This window comes from Cupressus sempervirens, chromosome 3 (genome assembly GCF_028749045.1).
Source record: "Cupressus sempervirens isolate cs-2001-9-10 chromosome 3, ASM2874904v1, whole genome shotgun sequence".
NCBI lineage: Eukaryota > Viridiplantae > Streptophyta > Pinopsida > Cupressales > Cupressaceae > Cupressus > Cupressus sempervirens.
In genome coordinates, this window is record NC_143120.1 from 351178854 (window position 1) to 351202720 (window position 23867).

General features: G+C 36.8%; 1 protein-coding gene across 2 annotated transcripts in view; it reads right to left on the bottom strand.

Annotated features, from left to right (window-relative positions):
* LOC149566430 (mechanosensitive ion channel protein 2, chloroplastic-like) overlaps window positions 1-23867 on the bottom strand; it is a 136883-nt gene that overhangs the window by 98971 nt on the left and 14045 nt on the right. For both annotated transcript variants that reach the window (XM_089819786.1, XM_089819787.1), the window contains exon 2: window positions 12243-12359. In XM_089819786.1, coding sequence (XP_089675912.1) covers window positions 12243-12320 — 78 coding nt within the window. In that variant the 5' untranslated portion in view covers window positions 12321-12359. The remainder of the gene's footprint in view (window positions 1-12242; window positions 12360-23867) is intronic.

The window sequence follows — 23867 nt, forward strand, 5'->3', positions numbered from 1 at the left end:
TCATTCATACAGTTCTTCTCCCCTATTGCTTAGGAGATGTTTTCCATGCATATTCTCTCCCCCATACTTAAGAGTGGTTTTTCATGCATATTCTTCACCCCCATTGACATCAATGTCAAAGCCCTCAATGCTACAACATACCAATTGTTATATACCAATTGCTAATATGTTGCTCCAAGTCTTCAACCAACTCGAGTGTCCAAAGACACTATTCAAAACCAAATACCAAGAGTCCTCAACAACTCTGCTCATCACAGATACTCTCCCATACGGCAAGCATCAGCATTCAGTCCAATCTAACAATAGTGCTTTGTACCATTGGACTGATGCACTCTCTACATCATCTACTCAAAAGAAGGCAAGGGCATAACCCCAAGCATACCTCTCAAGTACTCAAATGTATCTTTAAGCAAAGACTTCGTAAAGATATCTACAATCTCATCTTTAGTACTCACATACTCCAATCTATCTCCTTTTTTGTTGCTTTCTCTCTCAGCACATGATAATAGATATATGCTTAGTCTTAGAATGCAATACAGGATTCCTAGACATACTTATTGTACTTGCATTATCACACTAAATGATAACATGTTCTTCAAACTCAATTTTGATATCCTTCAGAATCTGCTTCATCCGCATTACTTGATTACAATTATTAGTTGCTGCAACATACTTTGCTTCAGCTGTACTTTGAAAAATACAATCTTGCTTCGCCAAGAAACCAATCTTCCTCCAAGAAAAAATGCTCCACCACTAGTGTTTTTTCTATCATCCATACTGGTTGTCCAATCCACATCAATATATGCATATAGAGTGAAATCACTCAATCTATCATACCAAATTCCATAATCAGATGTTCCTTTCAAATATCTGAATATTCTCTTTACTACTACAAAATGATACTCCTTAGGATCAGCTTGAAATCTAGCTACAATCCCAACTGCATTTGCTATATCTGGTTTGGTGTGAGTTAGATATTGCAAACCTCCAATCATGGATCTATACTTCTTCTGCTCTACTGCAAGTGTCTCATCTTTGCTGGATAATTTGTGACCACTTATCATAGGTGTACCAACAGGTTTACAACTTTCTAAACCAAACCTTTTCAACAAATTGTTCAGGTACTTAGCTTGTGAAATGAAAATACCATCACTGTTTTGCACAATCTGCAATCCTAGGAAAAACTTCATTTCCCCTATAATGCTCATTTCAAACTCATTCTTCATTTCTTCAGCAAACTTATCAGTTGCTTCATCATTAACTCCAAAAATGATGTCATCAACAAATATTACTATTATCAGCAAACCATTCTCAACTTCTTTCAAATAAAAGTTACTATCTGTCGTACCTTTAGCAAATTCAAGCTTTGCCAAATAACTGTCCAACCTTGCATACCAAATTCTAGGTGCTTGCTTCAAATCATATAGAGTTTTCTTTAGTCTGCATACCATGTCTTTGTCTTCTGATAAAGGAAAACCTTCAGGCTGCTCAATATATACCTCTGCTTGAAGTTCTCCATTCAGGAAGGTTCATTTAACATCCATATGATAAACCTTGAACTTCTTATTTGTTGCATAAGCCAAGAACATCCTTACTGCTTCCATTCTGGCTATAGGTGCATATGTCTCCTCATAGTCTATGCCCTCTTGCTATGAATATCCCTTGCATACAAGTCTAGCCTTGTTCTTCACAACTTCGCCTTGCTCATTCATCTTGTTTCTAAATACCCATTTGGTTCCTATTACATTTTTGTCTTTAGATCTATGAACTAACACCCATGTATCATTCCTCACAATCTGATCTAATTCTTCCTTCAATGCTTGAATCCAATGATTATCTTTACATGCTTCATTTGCGCTCTTAGGTTCAACTTGAGTTATCAAACATATCTCCTCATTTACTTTGTTTCCTGTTATCACACCTTTGTCTTCGCTTCCAATTATTTGTGCAAGAAGGTGATTCTTTATTAGATTCCTATTTGGGGTAGGAGTTGATATCTCAACTTGTAAAGTTTTTGCAAATTCTGTATCTTTTCAATCAGACTTTAATTCTGTCCTTGGTTGCTGAAAATGAACTTCTTATTAATCTGAAGAATGGAGGAGCTGTCAACATTAATTCTGATATGAATGTTATATAACTTTGCAATAAATCTGAACTGGTATTATTGCTTGAGGGAGCAGACTTAGTAATTATTGTGTGTCCTCAAACTGCAATAATTCCTACCCTATTTATCAAGACCAAATGGCATGTCCCTCAAAGGGGCAATGACCCTACCTAGGTCAGTTTATACATCTCTCCAAAAAATCGGCGTCTAAAGGAAGTGACTCAAAGTTAATTAACATAACTATTAGTTATGATTAGATTATAATACAATCTCTGCCCCAAAGATCCCCACCCATTCTAGAGTCAAACCTGATGCATATATATCATCTGTGATATAATAGGGGAAGATAAAGGTACGGTCTGCACTTTCTCAGACCAATATAAAATTATCGATGTTAATATTTAACACTCCCTCTTAACATGATAATCGTGCTGAGAGATAACATATCTAGCATCATCAATTACGATGAATAAGCAAAGATTGGAACTCTATATCTATTTGAATCTTCATTAGCAAATATCATCATGGAACACATGATACTAAGTCATATAACTATCTTGTGATATGACTTATCACTTATACTAGTGATATCAATACTGTATATAATAGGATACACAGAAGCACTACTCTATATCAGAAAAGGTTACTCGCAAAGTTACTATTGGTGATAATTCAGCACATTTTGTCAAAGGAATTGGAAACTACACCTTGAAATTAAAATCAGGAAATTCTCTTCTTCTCAAAGGTGTACTCTACGTACAAGGAATTAAAAGAAATTTAATCTCAATTACAGCACTTGAAGATGATGAGCATAATGTTGCATTCGTGGACAGCAAAGTATTAACTTGGGCAAAGAATTCCTCAATTAAGAAAGTGAAGTTGATTGGTCAAAGAAAAGGATATTTGTATGAATTGAATTCAGAATCTAGTCGACCTATTTAAGCCTTAATTCATGAAGCTCAAGACATAAATGAAATATGGCACAGAAGACTAGGGCATCTAAATTTCAAAACCTTATCAACTATGGAAAAGATGGTTACTAGGTTACCTAAACTAAATAAAGACCATTCAAGCATATGCAAAGGGTGCGCTCTAGGTAAGAACATCAAAAGTCCATTTCATGATAGCACTAGAAAAACAAATAATGTTTTGGAATTAATTCATTCAGATCTATGTGGACCTATGTCTATTCCTTCTCTTGGAGGATTCTGGTATTATATTTTGTTTATAGATGACTTCTCTAAGAAAACATCGATTTACTTCTTAAAATGCAAAGAATCAGAAGAAATCCTAAAGAGATTTAAAGAATTCAAAACATTAATTGAAAACTTATAGAGACATAAAATTAAAACTCTTAGAACTGATAACAGAGGGGAATACACCTCAGATTTGTTTAAAAGGTTTTGTAAAGAATCAGGAATTAAGAGGGAGTACACCGTTCCTTATAATCCAAAACAAAATGGGGTAGCCAAAAGAAAGAATAGAACAATTATAGAAGCTACTAGAGCTATGATTTTTGATCAAAATCTAGAATATTATCTTTGGGCAAAAGCCTCTTGTACTGTTGTCTATATTCAAAACCGAAGCCCTCACTCTTACCTTAAAGATAAACTCCTGAAGAAGTATTTACTAAGGTTAAACCCAATATAAGTCATCTTAGGATTTTTGGGTGCCCCGTATATATCCATGTCCCAAAAGAAAAGAGAACTAAGTTAGAACCCTCTGGGAGGAAAGGTATCTTTGTAGGGTATAGTGAAACATCTAAGGCATATAGGATTTTCATACCTGGACAAAAAAGTATTGAACTTAGTAAGAATGTAATTTTTGAAGAAAATCTAGCATTGAAAAGAGCCCTAAGTTCTGAAGAACCTTCTCCCTTACCTAGTTCTGAAAGAAATAGTGAGTATGAGTCTCAGAGGGAGAACTTAGAAGAAATTGAAGATGAAATTCAAAATCTAAATCTTGGAGAAACTCAAAATTCAAAGAAAAGACCACTTTGGGACATTAAAACAGTCGAGGAAGCACAAGACTTTGCTACACCTTCTGGAACAATTAGAGAAAGCAAAAGACCTAAAAAAAATTCTAGTTATACAACAAACATGAGTGATTTATCCAAATCAGAACCAACCAATCATTCAAGTGTTATTAAACATACGGCTTGGAAAGAAGCTATGACAGAAAAATACCAATCTATTATGAAGAATGATGTTTGGCAAATTGTTCCAAGACCTAAAGGAAAATCCGTTGTTTATTCCAAGTGGATATTTAGAATAAAGCATGCTACTAACAATAGCATTGAGAAATATAAAGCTAGATTTGTAGCCAGAGTATTCTCTCAGAAAGAAGGGATTGATTATTTAGAAACCTTTGCTCCTATTGCCAGATATACCTCTATGAGAGCAGTCTTAGCAATTGCAACATCGAAGGGATGGAAAGTACATCAGATGGATGTAAAAACAACATTCTTAAATGGAAAGATTGCAAAAGAAGTATATTTGGAGCAACCCGAAGGATTTGAAACTCATGATCGTAACATTTTTGTTTGCAAGTGCAAGAAAGCTCTCTATGGGCTTAAGCAGGCTCCAAGGGTCTGGTATGAAAGAATTGATAAGTATCTCACCGGCTTAGCATTTTTCAAGAATGAAGTCGATCCAAATTTATATTATAAAAGAGATAAAGATGATGTGGTAATTTTGATACTGTATGTTAATGATTTACCAATAACAGGTGATGATCATCTCATAGACCAATGCAAAAAAGATCTAATTAGAGAATTCGCGATGAAAGACTTAGGACTTCATTACTTCCTAGGACTAGAAGTACAACAAAATTCAAATAGTATCATACTTAATCAAGGGAAGTATACATCAGATATTTTGAAGAGATTTGGAATGTGGAATTGTAAGACTATGTCTTCTCCAATGGAGACTAATCTACATAAGCTTAAAGAAGTAGCAGCAGAATCACCTTCCATAGATTCCACCATCTACAGACAAATGATTGGGTCCCTTATGTACTTAGTAAATACAAGACCTAATATTTGCTATCCTGTTAATGCCTTAAGCCAATTTATGTGTGAGCCAAAGGAGATTCACCTAGCTGCAGTTAAGCACATTATGAGATACAAGGCACTCTTAATTTTGGACTCAAATATGAGAAAGTTGATTTAGATTTGCATGGATTCACCGATTTAGATTGGGGTGGAAGTGTTTAAGACAAAAAAAGTACTTCAAGATGTTGTTTCAATTTAGGATCACCAATGATATCTTGGATATGCAAAAAGCAGTGTTCAGTAGCTCAGAGCTCCACAGAAGCCGAATACATTGCAGCAACGATGGCCTCTCGAGAAGTAGTTTGGCTAAGGAAGTTACTTGTGGGATTATTTGGGCAAGCTATGAATCCTACGATTATTCATTGTGATAATCATAATTCCATCAAGCTTTTGGTGAATCCAGCTTTCCATGACAGGTCCAAGCATATTGAAATTCCTTACCATTATGTAAGAGATATGGTAGACAGGAATACTGTAAAATTAGAATATATTTGCACTGTAGATCAAACAGTAGAATACTCACCAAACCTCTATTTAGACTGAAGATAGATCACTTCAGGAGAAGACTTGGTATGGTTGAATTGTAATTCATTTGTATTCTTTAAATTATTAATAAAATAATTTTTTTTGTCAAGCTATTGACTGTTATGGGCTCCACCATCTGTATTCATTATTTAAAAGGTGATGATCTCTGAGATAATGAATATTTATAAAAGGACATTATGAGAGATGACGATCCGTCAAATAATGTATTGAACAGTATAGAACTGTTGTTAGATCTAGATGAGTTCAAGATCATTTGTCACTAATAAGCATCTCTATGCCTATTAATCACAACTTGGATAAAGGAAGAATTTATTCTTCAAACTTTATCCTGTTCTCTAGTAGATCTCTACTCAAGATCAAGTTGTGATATAAGATTACCGATACCTATGAGTCACAATCTGGATAAATGAAGAATATAATCATTCTTCAGATTCATCCTGTGTGTTGTATTACATACAATACTAATATCACTAGTATAAGTGATAAGTCGTATCACAAGATAGTTATATGACTCAGTATCATGTGTTCCATGATGCTATTTGCTAAAGAAGATTTAGATAGATATAGAGTATCAATCTTTGCTTATACATCGTAATTGATGATGCCAGATATGTTATCTCTAAGCATGATTATCATGTTAAGAGGGAGTGTTAAATATTAATATCGATAATATTATACTGGTCTGAGAAAGTGTAGACCGCACCTTTATCTTCCCCTATTAGATCACAGATGGTATATATGCACCAGGTTTGACTCTAGAATGGGCGGCGATCTTAGGGGCAGAGATTATATTGTAAACTAATCATAACTAACAATTATGTTAGTTAACTTTGAGTCACTTCCTTTAGGTGCCGACTTTCTGGAGAGATGTATAAACCGACCTAGGTAGGGTCATCATGCCCTTTGGTCTTGATATATAGAGTAGGAATTATTACAATTGAAGGACACTCAATAATTACTAAGTCTGCTCCCTCAAGCAATAATACCAGTTCAGATTTATTGCAAAGTTATATAACATTCAGATCAGAAGGACACTCAATAATTTCTTAAGGTCATCGGGGGAATAAATCTTAAGGACCAGAAAAAGAATCAAGGCTACCAAGAAATTTCTTAAGGTCATCGGGGGAATAAATGAGAGATTTATTTTTTAGGAAGAAAATCCACAATTTTAAGACCTTCAAGACACTGTAATTCCTCAAAAATGAAGCTAGTTTTTTTTGGCTCCAGAAAAGGAATACAAAAAAACAGTAAATAAAACCTTTGATTTCCAAGTTACAAAAGAACCCTCAAATTGATGCCCACAAATTTATATAAAAATTGCCAAAACTTCCACCAAGAAATTGTTGAATCTTCCTTCATAGATATTAAACAAAGGAGCAGAAGACTTCTTAAATCAGAGATTACAAGAGATCTTTATGTAACAGAAAGTTGCAACAATCAACAAAAAGAAAGCTAAATAAAAAGAAGCAAAGAAAGTTTCTATATACTATCCAAATGACATAATTGACTGTTATATACCAAATAGAACATTATTATTTTACTACTAATTATTATTATAGTTTTTTATACAATGATAACATTCAATGATAATCTCCATGTCTATAAGAATTGTCAAAGGTACCACTATGGATGGATATCTTAGGAGAGGAGATTCCAACTTCAAGCAACACCAAGGAAGAGAAATTGCATACCCCACAATATTTGTGTTTGAATCTTGCATAATGTGACTGTGTGTTGTGGGATGCTAGGACTGGCTGGTGCAGGTGCTTGTTACAATTCTTGATATGCATAGTGATCAGAAATAAGACAATGCAGAAATAACAGATAATGCACAATAAGACACAACAGGCAATGGACAAAACGAATTATCCTTGGAAACTCTCCAACTTGAGGGAGAAAAACCCAACCACAAATATCACTTATATATGTATTATGAAAGAACAAAAGACTGCTTTACAATTTGCACAAACAGTAGGCTAAACAAAGAGATGATCAATATGCAGATCATAATAATTCCTTAGTATCAATCTCTCAGAAAATAAAAGATATCAATCGGTCTTATATATGTGAATTCCTTATTGAAGTATATAAACTTGTCTTGACCCTTCAATGTCTTAAGTTTTAACGCTTTAAAGGGAGGACCCTTTGTTGTCTTCAATAATAAATAGATTATATATTTCAAATTTAGGAAAGAAAGAAAGCTCCCAACGCCATAACATCAACACATAAATTGCCAAGAAACATCTTATGAGTACACATAAGTGTTATGGTCCATGGAACATCTAACTTTGTTGTACAATTCAAGAGGTTAAAGGAATCTTAAGTTCATATATAAGAACTGAATTAAACCACATACTTTTGACTTGACATCAATGCCTAAGTTTAAAAGATTGTGATGAAAAGAAAGGAAGAGTTTGACCATTCCAGAGAAAATAGAATGAAATTATTATTGGATGGGAACAACATAGCTAGGTTTATGCATAGAGAAGGATTAAAACAGAGACACATGATATTAGTTTAGCAATGTGTTAGCTGTGCTAGAAAGCATATTCCAAGGAATGATTGGTATTTCAAAACACATTTGACCATGTACCAGTATTACGGAAATCGTGAACTAGGGTATTGCATGCAACTGTGGATAAGACAATGATTGGTAATGAATAACTGGCAATTTGAGGTTCAACATGCACCAGCATTGCGACTAGTCTTCTTTTTCATTTGCTTCCGAATGCATGAAGGTCCGGTCATGCAAGAACCAAAAACCAATCGTTTGTCTTGAAAGCGTTAAAAAACTATAAGATTAGGAAAGAAAGTATCTTGTTGGACAACCACATCATTTTCAGATATACTTGTTAGGGCTGACTTTGGATTGCAAGGACCCTAGTTTGCATACTTATTGGGCTCTTTTTAGTGTTTGATGTACTCATCATTTTTTTGCTATGCATGTTTTGCTGAGGTTTACCCACCAAGCTTTTCGCAGGATTTTTTGGAAAAAAATAACCAACCTTTGATTAAGTACTCACCAGAAAGTAAGTGAGTTTTCCCATTTAACTCACAGAACCAACAACATGTCACAATTCCAGGGAAAAGACATGGGCTAGACAGTGCATAACACTCTTGTCTTTTTGGCTTTATAAGCATTGTTTTCAGCCTTTCTAAAAATTATGAAAGTGTGGTGCACCATGAAGGTTTGTGTGGTTTTGGAAGTCTTCATTTGGGGTAAGTGGTAGAGGCTCCGCCTCTCAATGTTGTTGGAGCTATTACTCCTCAGCTCGCCGGAGGCACTGCCCCTAGGTCTTTATGAGGGACATTGCCCATTGACCTTGCTGAGGCCATTATCCCGAGCCCCACCAAACTCATTTGATATATTTTATAGCCAAATTTTGTATTGAAAAAAAAAATTCAAAACCAATGTGATTTTTCTTTCAAGAATTGAAGTGTTTTTTAAGGTGCTGACTTTTGCTGACATTTTCCCGAGATTTCAAAGAGTACTCTCTGAGTAGCTAATTTTTGGTTTGCCAAGCATCAGTCCAAGTTTGTGAACTAAGGCAGGGGCAATAACATCTTTTAAATTTTTGGGTTTAGTTTATTAATGAATTTAAAAGAGTTACAAAGGACTTGTATTTAATCTCATTTACCTCACTTACAATTGTACTTGCATTGTGTCAAGCCTCTAACTCCCAGCATGAAGAGGAGAACCTGCAAGTGTTTGTTTGACTGTGTCTTGGTGCACTACAACTAGATTGAACCATAACGAACTTTCTTAGCAGCACTTGTGTAAGACAAATAGATTGGACCTCTTATACACTTTTTAAAAATAAAACAACATATATAAAGGAGATTAATAAAATGACAATTGCTCAAGCCTTGATCTGGATTGGACACAAGCATTGGCATTTCTATTCTAAAAGCATGTTTACATTGACATCCACCACATTGTCAAAAGAACAAAAAGAAAGCAGAGAATGGACAGTACTTGACCTACAACTTAAAGAAAGTAACCATGCTAAGCTACTCTAGATATCTAACAACTAATTTCAAATTGGTAATTATTCATGCAACAACGATTGCATATTTTTCTTTTGCACTACATCAAACACTAAAAAGAGTACATGTGTGATTACATACAGCTGTAGTTTATTAGGATATTGTAATATTTCTTAAATGGTCATCATAGTAGGTATGTAGTTTATTAGGTAATTTCTTTTTTCGACTTTAGTTCATGATTGTTTCTTTTAGAAACATGGTCTTTGTCAATCTATATAAGAAGCTTTCATCTCCTCTGTTTAATAAAACATCAATTTACCATAAAATGGTATTAGAGCGGGTAGAAATTTGCATTTTTTTTTTTAAAACAGCATCTTTTGATCTTGAATTTTTTTCACATTTGTTTTTCAATTTTTTCAAATAAAATCCATTGGAGGTATTTTATGAGAATCTTGCAGTTTGTCTTAAAATATTTTTGTCACAACCTGCAAGACTAGTCAAGGCTTCTCATCCTGCGATTTCTCACATGTCTTGCATTTTATTACATGTACTTGCATGTTGCTTGCATATGTTGTCTACCACACATAGTCTTGTATTCTGTCACAGATACCACACATAGTCTTGTATTCTGTCACAGGAAGGTTTCTTTGATGGGTTTTGATTACTTTTACCCTTAAAAACATCTCTGATGTGCTTTCATTATTTCTTCCCTTGAGAATATTTTGATGGGTTTTTATAATTTCTTTCCTTAAAAAAAATTATTGAGGTTTTTAATAACTGTCTCTTGAAAAAAAAAAATGGGTTTATAATTTTCTCCTCAAAAATTAAGGGTTTACTCTAGTCGGAGAAGGCTCTCTAGGTTCTAGAGAGGTTTTACCACTTTTTACTTAAAAACGATGTTTTATATGCAGATGCATGTCTCAGATTTTATGCTAGTTATCTATTTCATCAAATATCACTTCTGCATTCTATAATTCAGAAAAGTTGTGCAGGATTCCTTTGTGGTTTTTACCTTTTTTTTCCTAAAAAAAATGGTGATATACAATTCTTGGGTTTGGCAATTTTTTTCTCAAAAATGGTGACTTTTTGCAGTCTCTTCCTAGGCATTGTGCTCTTAGTAAACAATTGAAGATTTTTTGACTTTTCCTCAAAATTGTGGCAGTTGTTCTCATGTGTGTCTCTAGCCACAAGGAGAGACAACTTTGTCATCCAACATCAGGTTTGACATTTTGTGATAATTTTTTCTCAAAAGTTTTGCAAATTCTAGGAGGGTTAGTGGCACACTCATCTCAATGGCAGGGTTAGTAGCGAGCTCTTGTCTCTTGTTACAAAGCATTTTGAAGAAAAGGGCAGCGTTATCTATATTTTTGGATGGATTTTGTCTACTCTTGGTCATTGACATTCCACAAATCCAGGGAGTGTCTCAACAGCAGCATAATTGACTAAAGATTTTATGACCACAAAACAGGTACAGTTTTCTGCAGGGTAGTTAGACCAAGACCATTAAGGAAAGGTATTAAAAATATATTGTAATGTTTCTTTAGTGGTCATCTTACTTCGTCTTTAGTTTGTTACGTAACTTCTATTTTCTTCTTGAGTTCGTGATTGTCTCTTTTAAAAACATCGTCTTAGTAAATCTCCATAAGGAGCTTTCATATCTTTTGTTTAATACAGCATCAATTTACCATAACATAGTTAAAGTCCTTACAGATGTTAGATGATTACATACAATTAGGATCTGTTTGGTTGCTGAAATTGCAGAATGCTGGAAATCTATAATACTGGAAATAGCCAATTCTGGAATTTCAAAATCCGGAATATAGTCAGAACCGTTTGGTTCCCCTGGAAGATGAACGGGAAGATCTATTCTCAGCATGTCTAAGAGACCATGATTAAAGCTTATGCTTTCCAACTTTGAACATCTGCACAGAAATATGTGATGGACTGATGTCGGCAAACAATCGACCTCTACTAAGTAGTGATTGTTGGAGAGTTCTAGATGTCTCAAACTGGGTCAACATTGTGGAGAGATCAATTTCCTAGTCACAGGACGGTAATTCAATTCCATGGAGTAAATACATCGACATGGAGAAAAGAACCCCGGCTGGATAACCATTTCTATGTGGTCAAGGCAAACATTAAAATCGCTCAACCTTAGACACCGCAATTTTGTCAAATTCCCAATATTTGTACGCAGCACTTAAGCATATGGTATCCAAATAAATGGTGGGTCTTTAGCGATTGGAAACAGAAAAACACTTCTGGTAGACTTTGAAACTTAATGCAATAGGACAACTTTTTACTCCTGCAGTTTTGTCAAATCGCCGAACTTGGTGGGCAGATATTTTAGCAACCCAGCAATTGGAGGAAACAAAACTATTACTGGTAGAATTTCGATGGAAGTTGATTTGGAAATGTATATCTTATTTCAAATCCTTCAGAAACTCTACTGACCTTGGACCTGAAATTTTTATAAAATTTGGCTTTATAATAAATATACTAGTATGGCTGTTGATTTAAATTTTAAACAAGTTTCTCCTCACCGATACATACCTCAAACCAGGTTAGATCTCTGTGCTGTCTAGGAGTCCTCAAAACTTGTGAAAATTGCAGCAAAGATGCAGTTGCCATCACAGCTATTAATTTGATGGAACCATTAATCTGGAATATCTGTGATGTTTATAAACCATCGAAGCTCAGTCATTTACGAGTAACAGGAAAAGAACCAAGTCAAACATAAGATACTCTTAAAAACTTAGACTTTACCACAATTATTTTGAGCAATGAAACCAGTATTGAGACCCTAATCACATCAAAATTTTGAACTTAATAACAGATAGAAGATTTAGGCTATAAAATATCTATATTTGCAAACCGACCTCAAAAGAAGAGATCAAAATTTTGAGAAAATGCCTCAAGGAACATGAATAGAGACTTGTTTTACAACACTGAAGGAATCTCAATGTAATTAAAATGACTGAAAATTGTCACTATATCACTAATATTTCAAACTTTTATCAGAATTTTAAATATTATCAATTATATAAAATTTCCCTACAATTTCCAAATGAATTATTCCTTGCACTAGCATGAGCTGAAGAAGAAAAAAAATGCAAAATGTTCTCATTCCAGGAGCATTTCCAAAATACAGAGTATAAAACTGTGACTAAAGAAAACTAAAATTTTGGAAGTATGTGAAAACTAAAAACTGAAAAGCTCCACTGAATCTATTTGCTGCCTTTACATAACACTAAACATTCATTTTCTAAAAGAATTAACATATCATTTCTTAAGTGGTTCTCATATTCAGCTCACCAGTTAAACGATGCCTATAATGTATACTGTAGTAAATATATCTGCACTGTATATCAGATAATAAACACAATAATAATATAATAACTGCAATACTGGTGACCTAGATTAAAGAGCTCAACAGGCTCCAGGTTTAGGTATATAAGTTATACCCATGTTTCTTACCAAGAACATATATAAGATAAAATTCATAGAAATTATCATTTAAAGTGGCGTGAACATACTTTCAAAATGAAAGGCTAACATATAATAAACTAATATATATTTCCATTCTATTCTTAGATTTCAAGGCCACAAATCAATGTCCCACTTCAGTACCATTCAAACTCAAGCAATTCACTTCAATAGGAATCTCGTTTGGTTCTTACACCGCATTCAGGATTCCCTGCTTCCAACGAGGTATTCACAAAAACCACTACCTTGTTTTCCATCCTCTAAGTCTATCACTTTCAGGAGCACACGTGGCTGGTATGCTAAGGCTTCCACCCTTCTTGGGTCTGTCGGGATTGAGATGGGTCACCTCTCCCCATTCCAGAACTCCCTTGATGCCCCTCACCATCTACACCTTTCTATAAAGGAGTTGAACAATAATATCAAAATCAACATTTATAGACAAGTTCATTCATACCACCTCAAGTCAATACCCATGGAGATCTTCATTCTATGATGACTTTTTATGCGGAGCACTTCCTCAAGTTAAAGAATAGGTTTATTGTTTGCCCTTCTTACTTATCTTGTGGCTGGCCACATTCCCTTTAGATCCCCCTTGGTTCCTTTTGAGTTGGATCTCATTGCCACCAAGCTGTGATGAATCACTAGCTTGACAAAGTGGACATGATTTGTCAATTATGTAGCCTCAGAAAAACCTTGACCAAGGAGCATTTTGTTTTCTATTGCCCTATCTAGAGGGAGGTTCTATTTCCTTTTCAAAGAAGCCTAATCTCTATCTACGTCGATTAGAGGTGTCCATCCCTTTACCTAGGGGAGGTCATTTGTCTTCGAGACCACTCACTTCAGCATCACACATGCTCACAACCCCTCCTTTAATATGAAGGCTTGTTGTGGTTGTCATTTTTTCTTCTTATTGTTTCGGGCTTGTTTCTTTACGCAATGTTTGGTGTTGCTGCTATGGCATAACTCCCTGTTGCATATTCTTCAATCCCTTTGACCCCCTTTTGATCATTTGTTGGACATTAATAAATTTATCTGATCTATCTAAAGTTGATCGGTAACATGCATTAAGCCCCAATAATGTGTTGTTATTGCTCTCTCATTTCTTAAGACAATATTGCTTACAGAAGCCTTCACTAGAGTTGTTATCTTTACATTATGATGTGGTCTTTATGTTATGATGTGGATCAATTTATAAGTCAAGGGATTTTAATATCCCACCAAGTTGGAAATTTGATCTACAATCAAGCAAACCAAAACCTATTAATGCCAATACCATGGGGGGTATAAAACCCAATTTTGTGATAGAAGATTCTACATTCAAGTTCTATATAGTCCTTTACTTGAATCATAGTATTTGAGCTTGGTTGCTACATACTCTCAAGCCATGTATGACTTCAAAGAGAATATTGGAGATTCGACCTTGAGTCCAAAGAAGCTAAAACAAGTAAAGATGTTGTGACTTGGTAGAGGAACACCTAGCTTATAACATGCACAACTAACATAAGTGAGTGCTCTGCACTAATTAAATGCGCATGCATGTGAATTTCACAAGTTTGACTACTTCAAATTAGTATTTTAGTCCCAAACTTTCAGAAACATTCATGCATTTTAGAAGACAATAAAGTATTCAACCTAATGCCTAGGATGGGATTATGTTTTTACCCTATAGTCTCTTCCTTCAATACAATTCTCTTAAAGGCCAAAGATAAGATAATCTACTCCCAAATTTGATTAAGTAGGTGGGATCCATGGTTTGTCCAGACAACCCTACCAAGAGTTTTCTCAACTACATAGCTTCTCGAGCTCCCATGGATGTTGCAATGTACTCGGCTTCAATAGTGCTTCGTACAACTCAAGATTGCTTTTTGTTGAACTAGGATATCATGGTTGATCCTAAACTAAAACAACACCCTGGGGTACTTTCCCAATCAAAAACACTTCCTGCCCAATCCGAGTCAGGATATACATGTAGACTTATATCTACATTATCATACTTTAATCCCAATCCAATAGTTCTAGGTAGATATCTCATATTGTGTTTTGTTGCTACAAGATGTATTTTTCTGGGTTCACACATGAACTAAGTACATTTGTTGCATCGCAAATATTTGGCTTATTATTTACCAAATATATCAAGGATCCAATTATTTGTCGAGAGAGAGTAGTATCTGCTAATTCTGACTCTAAGCTTGCTTCCTTTAGTTGTAGATTTATCTCCATGGGTGTACACATAGGCTTGTTGTCCAGCATCCCAAATTTGTTTAAAATACCAAAAGTGTAGTTACCTTGATTCAAAATAATGCAAGTGTCTTCTTGTCATTATTAATCTGAGTAACTAATGTAGGATACCCAAATCCTTCATGTCAAATTCAGAAGCAAGCATAGTAACATGGGACGCGCCCCCCCTGTTTGCTCCATGTCCCAGAGACGGGGACGCACCAGGGACTTGGAGACTCTATTCCCCCATCCCCAGCAGTGCCACCAAATTCCACCACCTCCACCAAGGATGGATGGACATCCCAATGTTGACTATTTGCTGATCCAACTATTTATGTTCAATGTTCAATGTTCAATGTTCCAATTCAATGCAATGTTCGAATATTTACTCTTTTACATCTTTATATCTCATATTGCAATACATCTTTTCATAACTAGCATTTTAACTACCATATGCATAGTATATACAACCCATCCTCTCCTCCACCACCAACCCCTGTCATCCCACCACCATCCCCAAATTAAGGCCCCTTTGTCCCCCTATCCCAGAAACTTGTCCCCTTGTTTCATCATCCCCCCGTCCCCTAGGGTGGTGTAACTATGGAAGCAAGGTCTTGATGAGATGCTCTACACTTGTAATTAGTAAATCATCAACATAAAAAATGAGAATTAACATATCACTATTTGTTACCTTGAAGTAAAGGTTAGTATCTGCTTCATTTTTGGAGAACCCTAATTTGGTGAGGTAATTATCTATCCTTTCATCCAAGCTCTAGGGGCTTATTTGAGGCCGTAAAGAGTCTTCTTCAATTTGAAAACATGAGAAGCACCTTCATGCATAACAAATCCTTTAGGTTGTTCTAGGTATACTTTCTCTTTTATAATACCATTTAGAAATGCAGTCCTTACATCCATCTGGCGTATTTTCCATCCTTTTGAAGTGGCAATGGAAATTATTGCCCTTACTGGAGTGTAATGAGCAACTAGGGCATATGTCTCTTGGTAATCGATTCCTTCCTTTTGTGAGAACCCTCTGGCGAAAAATCTAGTTGTATGTTTTTCAATGCTTCCATCTGCTACATGTTTGGTTTTGACTAGCCATTTGGATAAGACAACTTGACTTGTCTTTAGGCCTACGTACAATGTCCCAAATATCATTCTTAAGAATGGATTGGTACTCTTCAATCATGACATCCTTCCAAACTTGATGGTTTAGTGCTTCTTCAACATTAGAAGATTCAGACTTAATGAGTTCACTCATGAGGGCAACATAGTTTGAATAGCCTCTTGGTTTCTTGCTTTCTCTGAAGGTACCCTTTGGCACTACGTAGTTTTCTACTTCTTCAAAAAAAAATCCCCAGCGAGGTCTTTTCCTATTAGTGGTAGAGTCATGAGGTTCAAGAGTATGGTTTATAGGTTCATTATCTTTTTAAAGTATCTCCCTCTGAAGCTCAAAGTCAGGATACTCTTCCATGTATTGAGGAGATTCATCATCTGTCTCATTAATGTTTTTAAATATTTTGAAGGCAATGTCTTCTTCAAAAGTTACATCTCTGCTAAGTTCAACTACTTTCTAACTAGGACTGTATATCCTGTAGGCTTTATATGATTCACTATATCCAACAAATATCCTTTCTTCCCTGACAGCCCTAGATATCTATCTTGGTGAGAACAATATGGTATCCGATGGATAAGAGAACCAATTTGCATTCATTTCATACTTCATGATGCGATATGGACCATGGTGTTGCCAGCCACCGCACCCTACCTAAACTATGAGCAATGATAAGATAGGCCAAAATTTTATGGGCTATGGGGCCCTAGTTTGGATCTTCTCTCTTTAGGAATATGAATATAGACTAGGCAACCAAATATTCTTAAGTGACTTAAGTTAGGCTTACTTCTAGTAAATGCTTCTTCAAGAGTTATATTGTCAAGAATAGAATGAGGACATTTGTTTTGTTTGTAAACAACAGTGTTGAGGCTTCAACCCAAAATGAGGTGTGAAGGTTTTGATCAAGCATCATGGCCTTAGCTGATTCTACCACGGTCATGTTTATTCCTTTCAGCTACCCCATTTTGTTGAGGGTTGTAAGGAACGGTGTACTCCCTCTTAGTCTTAGTTGTATTACAAAATTCTTTACAATTTTTAAAGATATATTCTCCCCCATTATTTGACCTTAGATTTTTTATTCTTTTCCCAATCATGTTTTCAACTAAGGCCTTAAATTCCTTGAAGTTTGATAGTATTTCATTGCATTATTTAAATTTCAGGAAATAAATCCAGGTTTTCCTAGAGTACTCATCAACAAAAATAGCATAGTACAAAAATCCCCCAAAGGAGGGTACTAACATCGGTCCACATAAATCAATGTGAATAAGTTCAAGTACATTTTTTGATTTATTCTCACTACAATGAGAAGTCCCCTTAGAGTTCTTACCTTATGCACAACACTTGCATATCCCTTTATGTTCTTGATTTAATTTAGGTAGTCTTGTAACAAGTTTCTCAATAGAAGGTAGAGCATGGAAGTGAAGATGTCCTAACCTTCTATGACATATTTCATTAGTAGTGGAAACATTATGAGTTAAGGCTTGTGTTTGAACACTACAAAGTTTGTATAAACATCCATCTCGAATCCATATTGTGTATTCCTTTTTTATGTTTGATTTCTTAGACCAGGTTAGAACTTTCGCATCCAAGAAGGTGATCTGATACTCTTTGTCTTCAAGGGCTGGGATACAAACCAGAATTATTTTGATAATAAACGCTGAAGTCTTCAAAGATAATGACATCCTTCCAAGTCACAAGACTGTGATACAACAATGGTAGAAAAGAGAACAATGCACAGTAGCAACAGACAAACACAAGTAGAAAGACGAAGAACATTGAGGAAGATCTATCACACAGCTACCAAGAATTCAACACTGGAGAGCGAGTCATATCAAAAAATTTACAAGGTGCCTCAGACTCCTAGATGATCTTGAACATGTTTACCATACAAAGTAAATAGATAGTTAATGCATTCAAAGACTAGAGTATAACACACAACAAGATAATACTTTATTCGTATAAGCAAAGTATACAACCATGAGTACAATGATGATCCATAGTTCAATTCGGACAATGTACATATATATCCCGAAGGAGTGACTCAACTGTCATGCAACTTTTCGGACACTAACTAATCCCGTCAACTGGGCTTAGACTTTGTCGACAACATCATCCCCCCCAAAAGAAAGTCGTCTCCGAATGACAAAATAGAAACAACTATGTACATCAAAACAAGACTAAGAAGAAGAAGGGTACGTCCCTAGTGTGGGTGTCCTAGGCTTCAACTATGCCCATAACTCGTGCTCGTGCACCTAATGGGTTTGAGTGTTCAGATCTGCCTTAGCCCATGTTAAAATCTCTAAAGATCTCTCCATCATCTCTGGTAAATTCCTAAGCTCCACCTCTTTTGCATCAAACTCCATCTGTAGCCGACTGTTGGCTTGCTTTTCTTCCTCCATCTGAGTAAGAATGTGACCTTCTCTAATTCCCTTTCCTGTTTAATTGCCTCCAATTGGCTAATGAGTGTTGCTTGCTCTGACTCCCAAGCTGACTGTCACTAAATTGGTAGTTGTCTCCTCCCGAGCCTTCTTTGCTACTACCTGATCTACCTGACTCTTCCATAGAGCATAGTATGCAGCTTGATATGCCTGTGCTATATCCCGCATCAAGTTCTCCACTTAGCTCTCTACTAGGGGCTCTCTACCAATCCACTCCTACCTTATCTCTAGAGTCTCTAAGTTAGACCTTCCTCATGCCTCGAAGCATACTGTAAAGGCAGCTAGGCAACTAGCTCGCATGAAAGATAGAACTTGCTCCAACTCCTACACCACTGTCTCCAATGCACGTGTTTGCGCAGAAATCACCACTTGGCAACCCCGAGTCACCATGTCAACCAAGTATGCCTCTACATCTTCCCCCATGGCTACCGAGGGACCTAATGTGGGCTACTCCTGTGTGGCCGTCATTGTCTCCACTATCTCTAACATCCTTTGAGTAGTGTTGTCCGTCAGGGGTGGAGGTGGTAGCTCAACTGCATTAGTGCAGTGACTCTCCTCCTCCTATGGAGCTATTGGATCCACCTCCTGGGATACTTCTCTCATAGGCAAGAGAATACTAGATGCTGGTGCTACTAGTCTGATGCCAAACCTTTGACTCAAATATGCACTCAAGTCCTATGTTGTACTCGCCCTACTAGTGCCCTCACTAGTAGCCAATAACGCAGTATCTATAGTGACCACAGCATGTGAACCAACGACCTCCAATCAAACCTAAGGTGCCCTCGAACTCTCAAGTACCTCCTCCGCCAGTATCTCCATCACTTCGCCTAGTAAGGTTGTAGGTGGTGATAGGTGAGAATCTGTTTGTAAAGTAGCCACTACCTCTGGAATGGCTGAGATCCCTGCGGGTACTAGCTGAGCCGCTACTGTGATAGGGCTCATAACTATAGGTTACCTAAACTATCCAAAACCAGGAATATGCGTACCTACAAGGGCCAACTGAGATGTTGCTAAGAAGGCAAGCCGAGGGAATAGCAACAGTGTCACGATAATGACTTCAACCTCTTCGTCATCCTCCATATCCTCTTCCTCTTTGTTCGTCTCACTATTGTCAAATGATGTCTCCTATCGGCCACTATCGATATTCCCATGTTCCGAGCCTGCGTCCAACTCCTACCCGGGTCACTTCTGCCCACCTAGTGTGTCTAAATGCTTCCACTGCATGATGGGAGGCTCACCTGGAGTGAGAGGGCCAAGCTTGAGCTCCAGCCTATCAAAGGGGATCATCCACGCCGTAACATCAAGGAACAATCCAATGGTGAAACGGGGCATGTAAAATGTCTAGTGTTGTGGCATCATGAACTCATATATGCCATCTACCAGTAATGTTGCCTAGTCATACACCTTCCCGTCCATGATCTTGTGAACCTACTCTTAACCAAGTCCATGAGGCAATGCCATTGTCCTTCCTGAATGTTAGACTTTTTTTGTCCTCTGCCTCTAGAAGTGTCCATTAATGCTTTCTTTTATGGCTGAGACAATTTACCGCACATGAGCTCTATTAGGCACGCCTTCACCTCTTGACTCAATTTCTTCAATTTGCCATTGATCTTCCTATCTCCCTGCGTATGGTCAGGTATGCCAAATACCCTAGTGAAGTATGTTGCTCTGAAGGAGATTACAAATTCTCGCCCTAGGTAGGAAAATAAGTTGGTTCAGGAAAACCTATCATAAGTGTCGATCATGGTGCACAAAAAGCCCTTGTACTCTCAAATGCAAAAGACTGGCATTCGGACTGCCCATTCTACCTTTTTTTTCTTATACTATTCTTTACTGAGTAATTATCGGGGGTATCCTACCACCATTTCCTGCACTCTAACCCATCCAGGCCTTCAAAAGGTATGTTTTGAGACGTGAGCTGCACTGTTGCAGCCGTTGTCTGTGTTAGTTGTTTGCTATTCTTTTTGCTCGTGCTTGTGCCTCCTGCAACTCAGACGCCTAAAGGCAATGTCTTCACATTTTGATTCATCCTCTTACTAGTAGCCAAATCTTCTTTCAACTTTTTCTTCCAGGCCCTCTTCCCTGCTAACTACATAACGGTCTCCTCTTTTGTCTTTTTGTTGCAACGAAACGGTTAGGTTTTTTCATTTCAACCTTGGAATAGCACCTCACAACTCCATACAACTCTTTACGGCTGAACAATACGGCTATTACGTACGGCTCCCTTTAGTTCCTCCTGCACAATTCGTACTGTGTTCCCCTTCGAGATGTTGTTGTGAAATGCATATCCCTTTTGCTTGGTACAATGGCTTCCTGTTGTACCGCATCTATTTGCTACTAAATGATGGTAGATTGGTAATGATATAATGATGTTGGATCGACCATATAGCCTTCTCTTTTCATGTTAAGGTGGCTATCTAAGCTTATCGAGGCACACGGTTTGTGTGTTCCTAGAGTTCGTACGGGTGCTTTGTTGTGATATTACATTCTTTTCTCCCGAAACCATCCAGTGCTCTATTCAAAACCTACGCGGAACTTTTGTTCTGTACAATATCTAATCACCTTCGCTAATCCCCTTGATGTCATGCGGTCTGCTTTGGAGTTGTACGATGGTTTGATTTCCTACTTCCTCAATTGGTCGTATGGTCGTACAATGACGTCTTGCTATGCTCGCTTGTGGGGGCTCTCCTATCCATGTTTGTACAGTTCGTACGATGACTAGAATAGCCTCCTTGTTGGAACTTGATACCCCTTATAATATCGTGCTCTCTCTTTGTCTCTTCATAAGACCATACGGTGTTCTTCCTTGCCTAAAGTATACAGTTGTTGCAAGTCCGCACAGTGGTAACCCTTTCCCTTTGCCTAGTCTGTACAGTGATCTAGCTTTTTTTAACCCTGTTCGTAGCAATATCCATACATCTTTTTAAATTGTTTGTATCGTACGATCATGTTTTCCATACCGTGTCTTCACTTGGCCATACGGTGTTTGAGTCCCACTACTCTACTTTTGTCTAATATATAGTTGAGTGACTTTAATAATCAACTTGCCCTTTTCTTATACCTATACTCCTTGTCCTGTTCTTATTTTATACACATTTATTATGCTTATATATATATATATATATATATATATATATATATATATATATATTTATTTATTTATTTATTTATTTATTTATTTATTTATTTACTTTTTACTTTTTTTTTTTTTTGGTTGACACGTTAAATTCTACTAGAATCGTTCATCTGGATGTGGCTATCTTCCTAGGCTTCATTCCTTTGATGGTAATTTTTTTACTGCAAACCATTTACTGGGTCGGCCACTTCCTTCCCGTCAAACGTCCAGAGCTTGATCACTCCATTATCAGCAACCTCATTAATCTTGTATGGTCCAACCTACTTTACTTTGAATTTACCCAATTTGATCTCATCACGCTCATTATATTTCAATACAAGCTGGCCTGGTTGAAATTTGTATAGTTTTAAATGCTTGTCAGCCAAAACTTGCACCTAAGCTATGAAACCTCTATAGCCCATTGTGCTTGTAAGTCTTCGTTCATTGAGCTTATTCAAGTTATATACTACTCCCTTAGACTCTCCATGTCTCCCGACTTGTTTTCACTTGCTATTTGTAAGCTCAGTACCATAAACTCTATTGGTACTATGGCCTCTTAACCATACATTAACTGAAATGGAGTGTGTCCCATGGTGAGCTTGTAGGAGGTACAGAAAGCCCATAACGTTGATGGCGACTTCTCTTCCCAATCTTCAGCTTCAACACCGCATGATTTATAAATTACTGAAACCAAAATTTTGTTTGTTGATTTTGCTTGCCCATTTTCTCTTGGGTAGTACGGGCTTGAAAGTGAATAGTAGATTTTAAATTCCACTATAAGTAGTCAGATGACATGGTTGACAAAGTGCCCTTCATGGTCGCTTGTCAATTGAATTGGTATATCGTACCTTGTAATGATTTGTTCATAGATAAATCTCATCATACTGAGTGCAAAGTTATCTGGTAGGGCCCGTGCCTCTACCCACTTTATGAGGTACTCCGTTGCTACGACAATGTATCAACATCTGCGGGCTTTGCTTACCTTCAAGGGTCCAACAAAATCTAGTCCCCACTATTCAGACAATTCCTACACATGTGAGGCATTTAGGGGCATAAAATCCCTTTTTAGTGGCTTTCCGGCTCTCTGACATGTATCACATCCAACGACCCACTCCCTGGTGTCACTGTGCGCGGTAAGCCACCACAATCCTGCAAGAAGTATCTTGCGGACAATTGTGTCTAGTCCCATATGTCCGCCTACAGGCCCTTCGTGTGCTTCCTTTAGTACTCTTGGTATTTCCTCCTCGAGAACACATTGCCGAAGGATTTGGTCAAGTCCCATCTTGTATAGTAGCCCGTTGATCAATTGGAATGTTTGGCTTTTCAGTATGAGTCTCCATCTTTCATTTGGTTGCATTTCCCTAGGGAACTGACCCATTGAAAGATACTCTCCAATACTTGCATACCACGATGGTAGTACAACTATCTAAAACAACTGTACGTCTAAAAAGTCATCATTGACTCCCTCAAGTGGTTTCCCTAACTTGATTCTAGAGAGGTGGTTTGCGCTCATATGGCTTTTCCCAAGCCGTATTATAATCTTAAATGTGAATTCCTGCAGGAGAAGTAACCATCTACTTATCTGTCCCTAAATGATTGATTTATTCACCAAATATAGCAAAGCCTAATGGTCTATGTAAAACACAAATGGGGTTGCCAATAAGTAGTGCCTAAACTTCTGTAGGGCATACCCCATCCCAAGAGCTTCCCTCTCAGTCGTGTTGTAGTTCTTTTCTACCTTTGACAAGAGTCTACTTGCAAAGCGAACTGGGTGGTCTAATCCATGATCACCTATCTGTGCCAGTGAT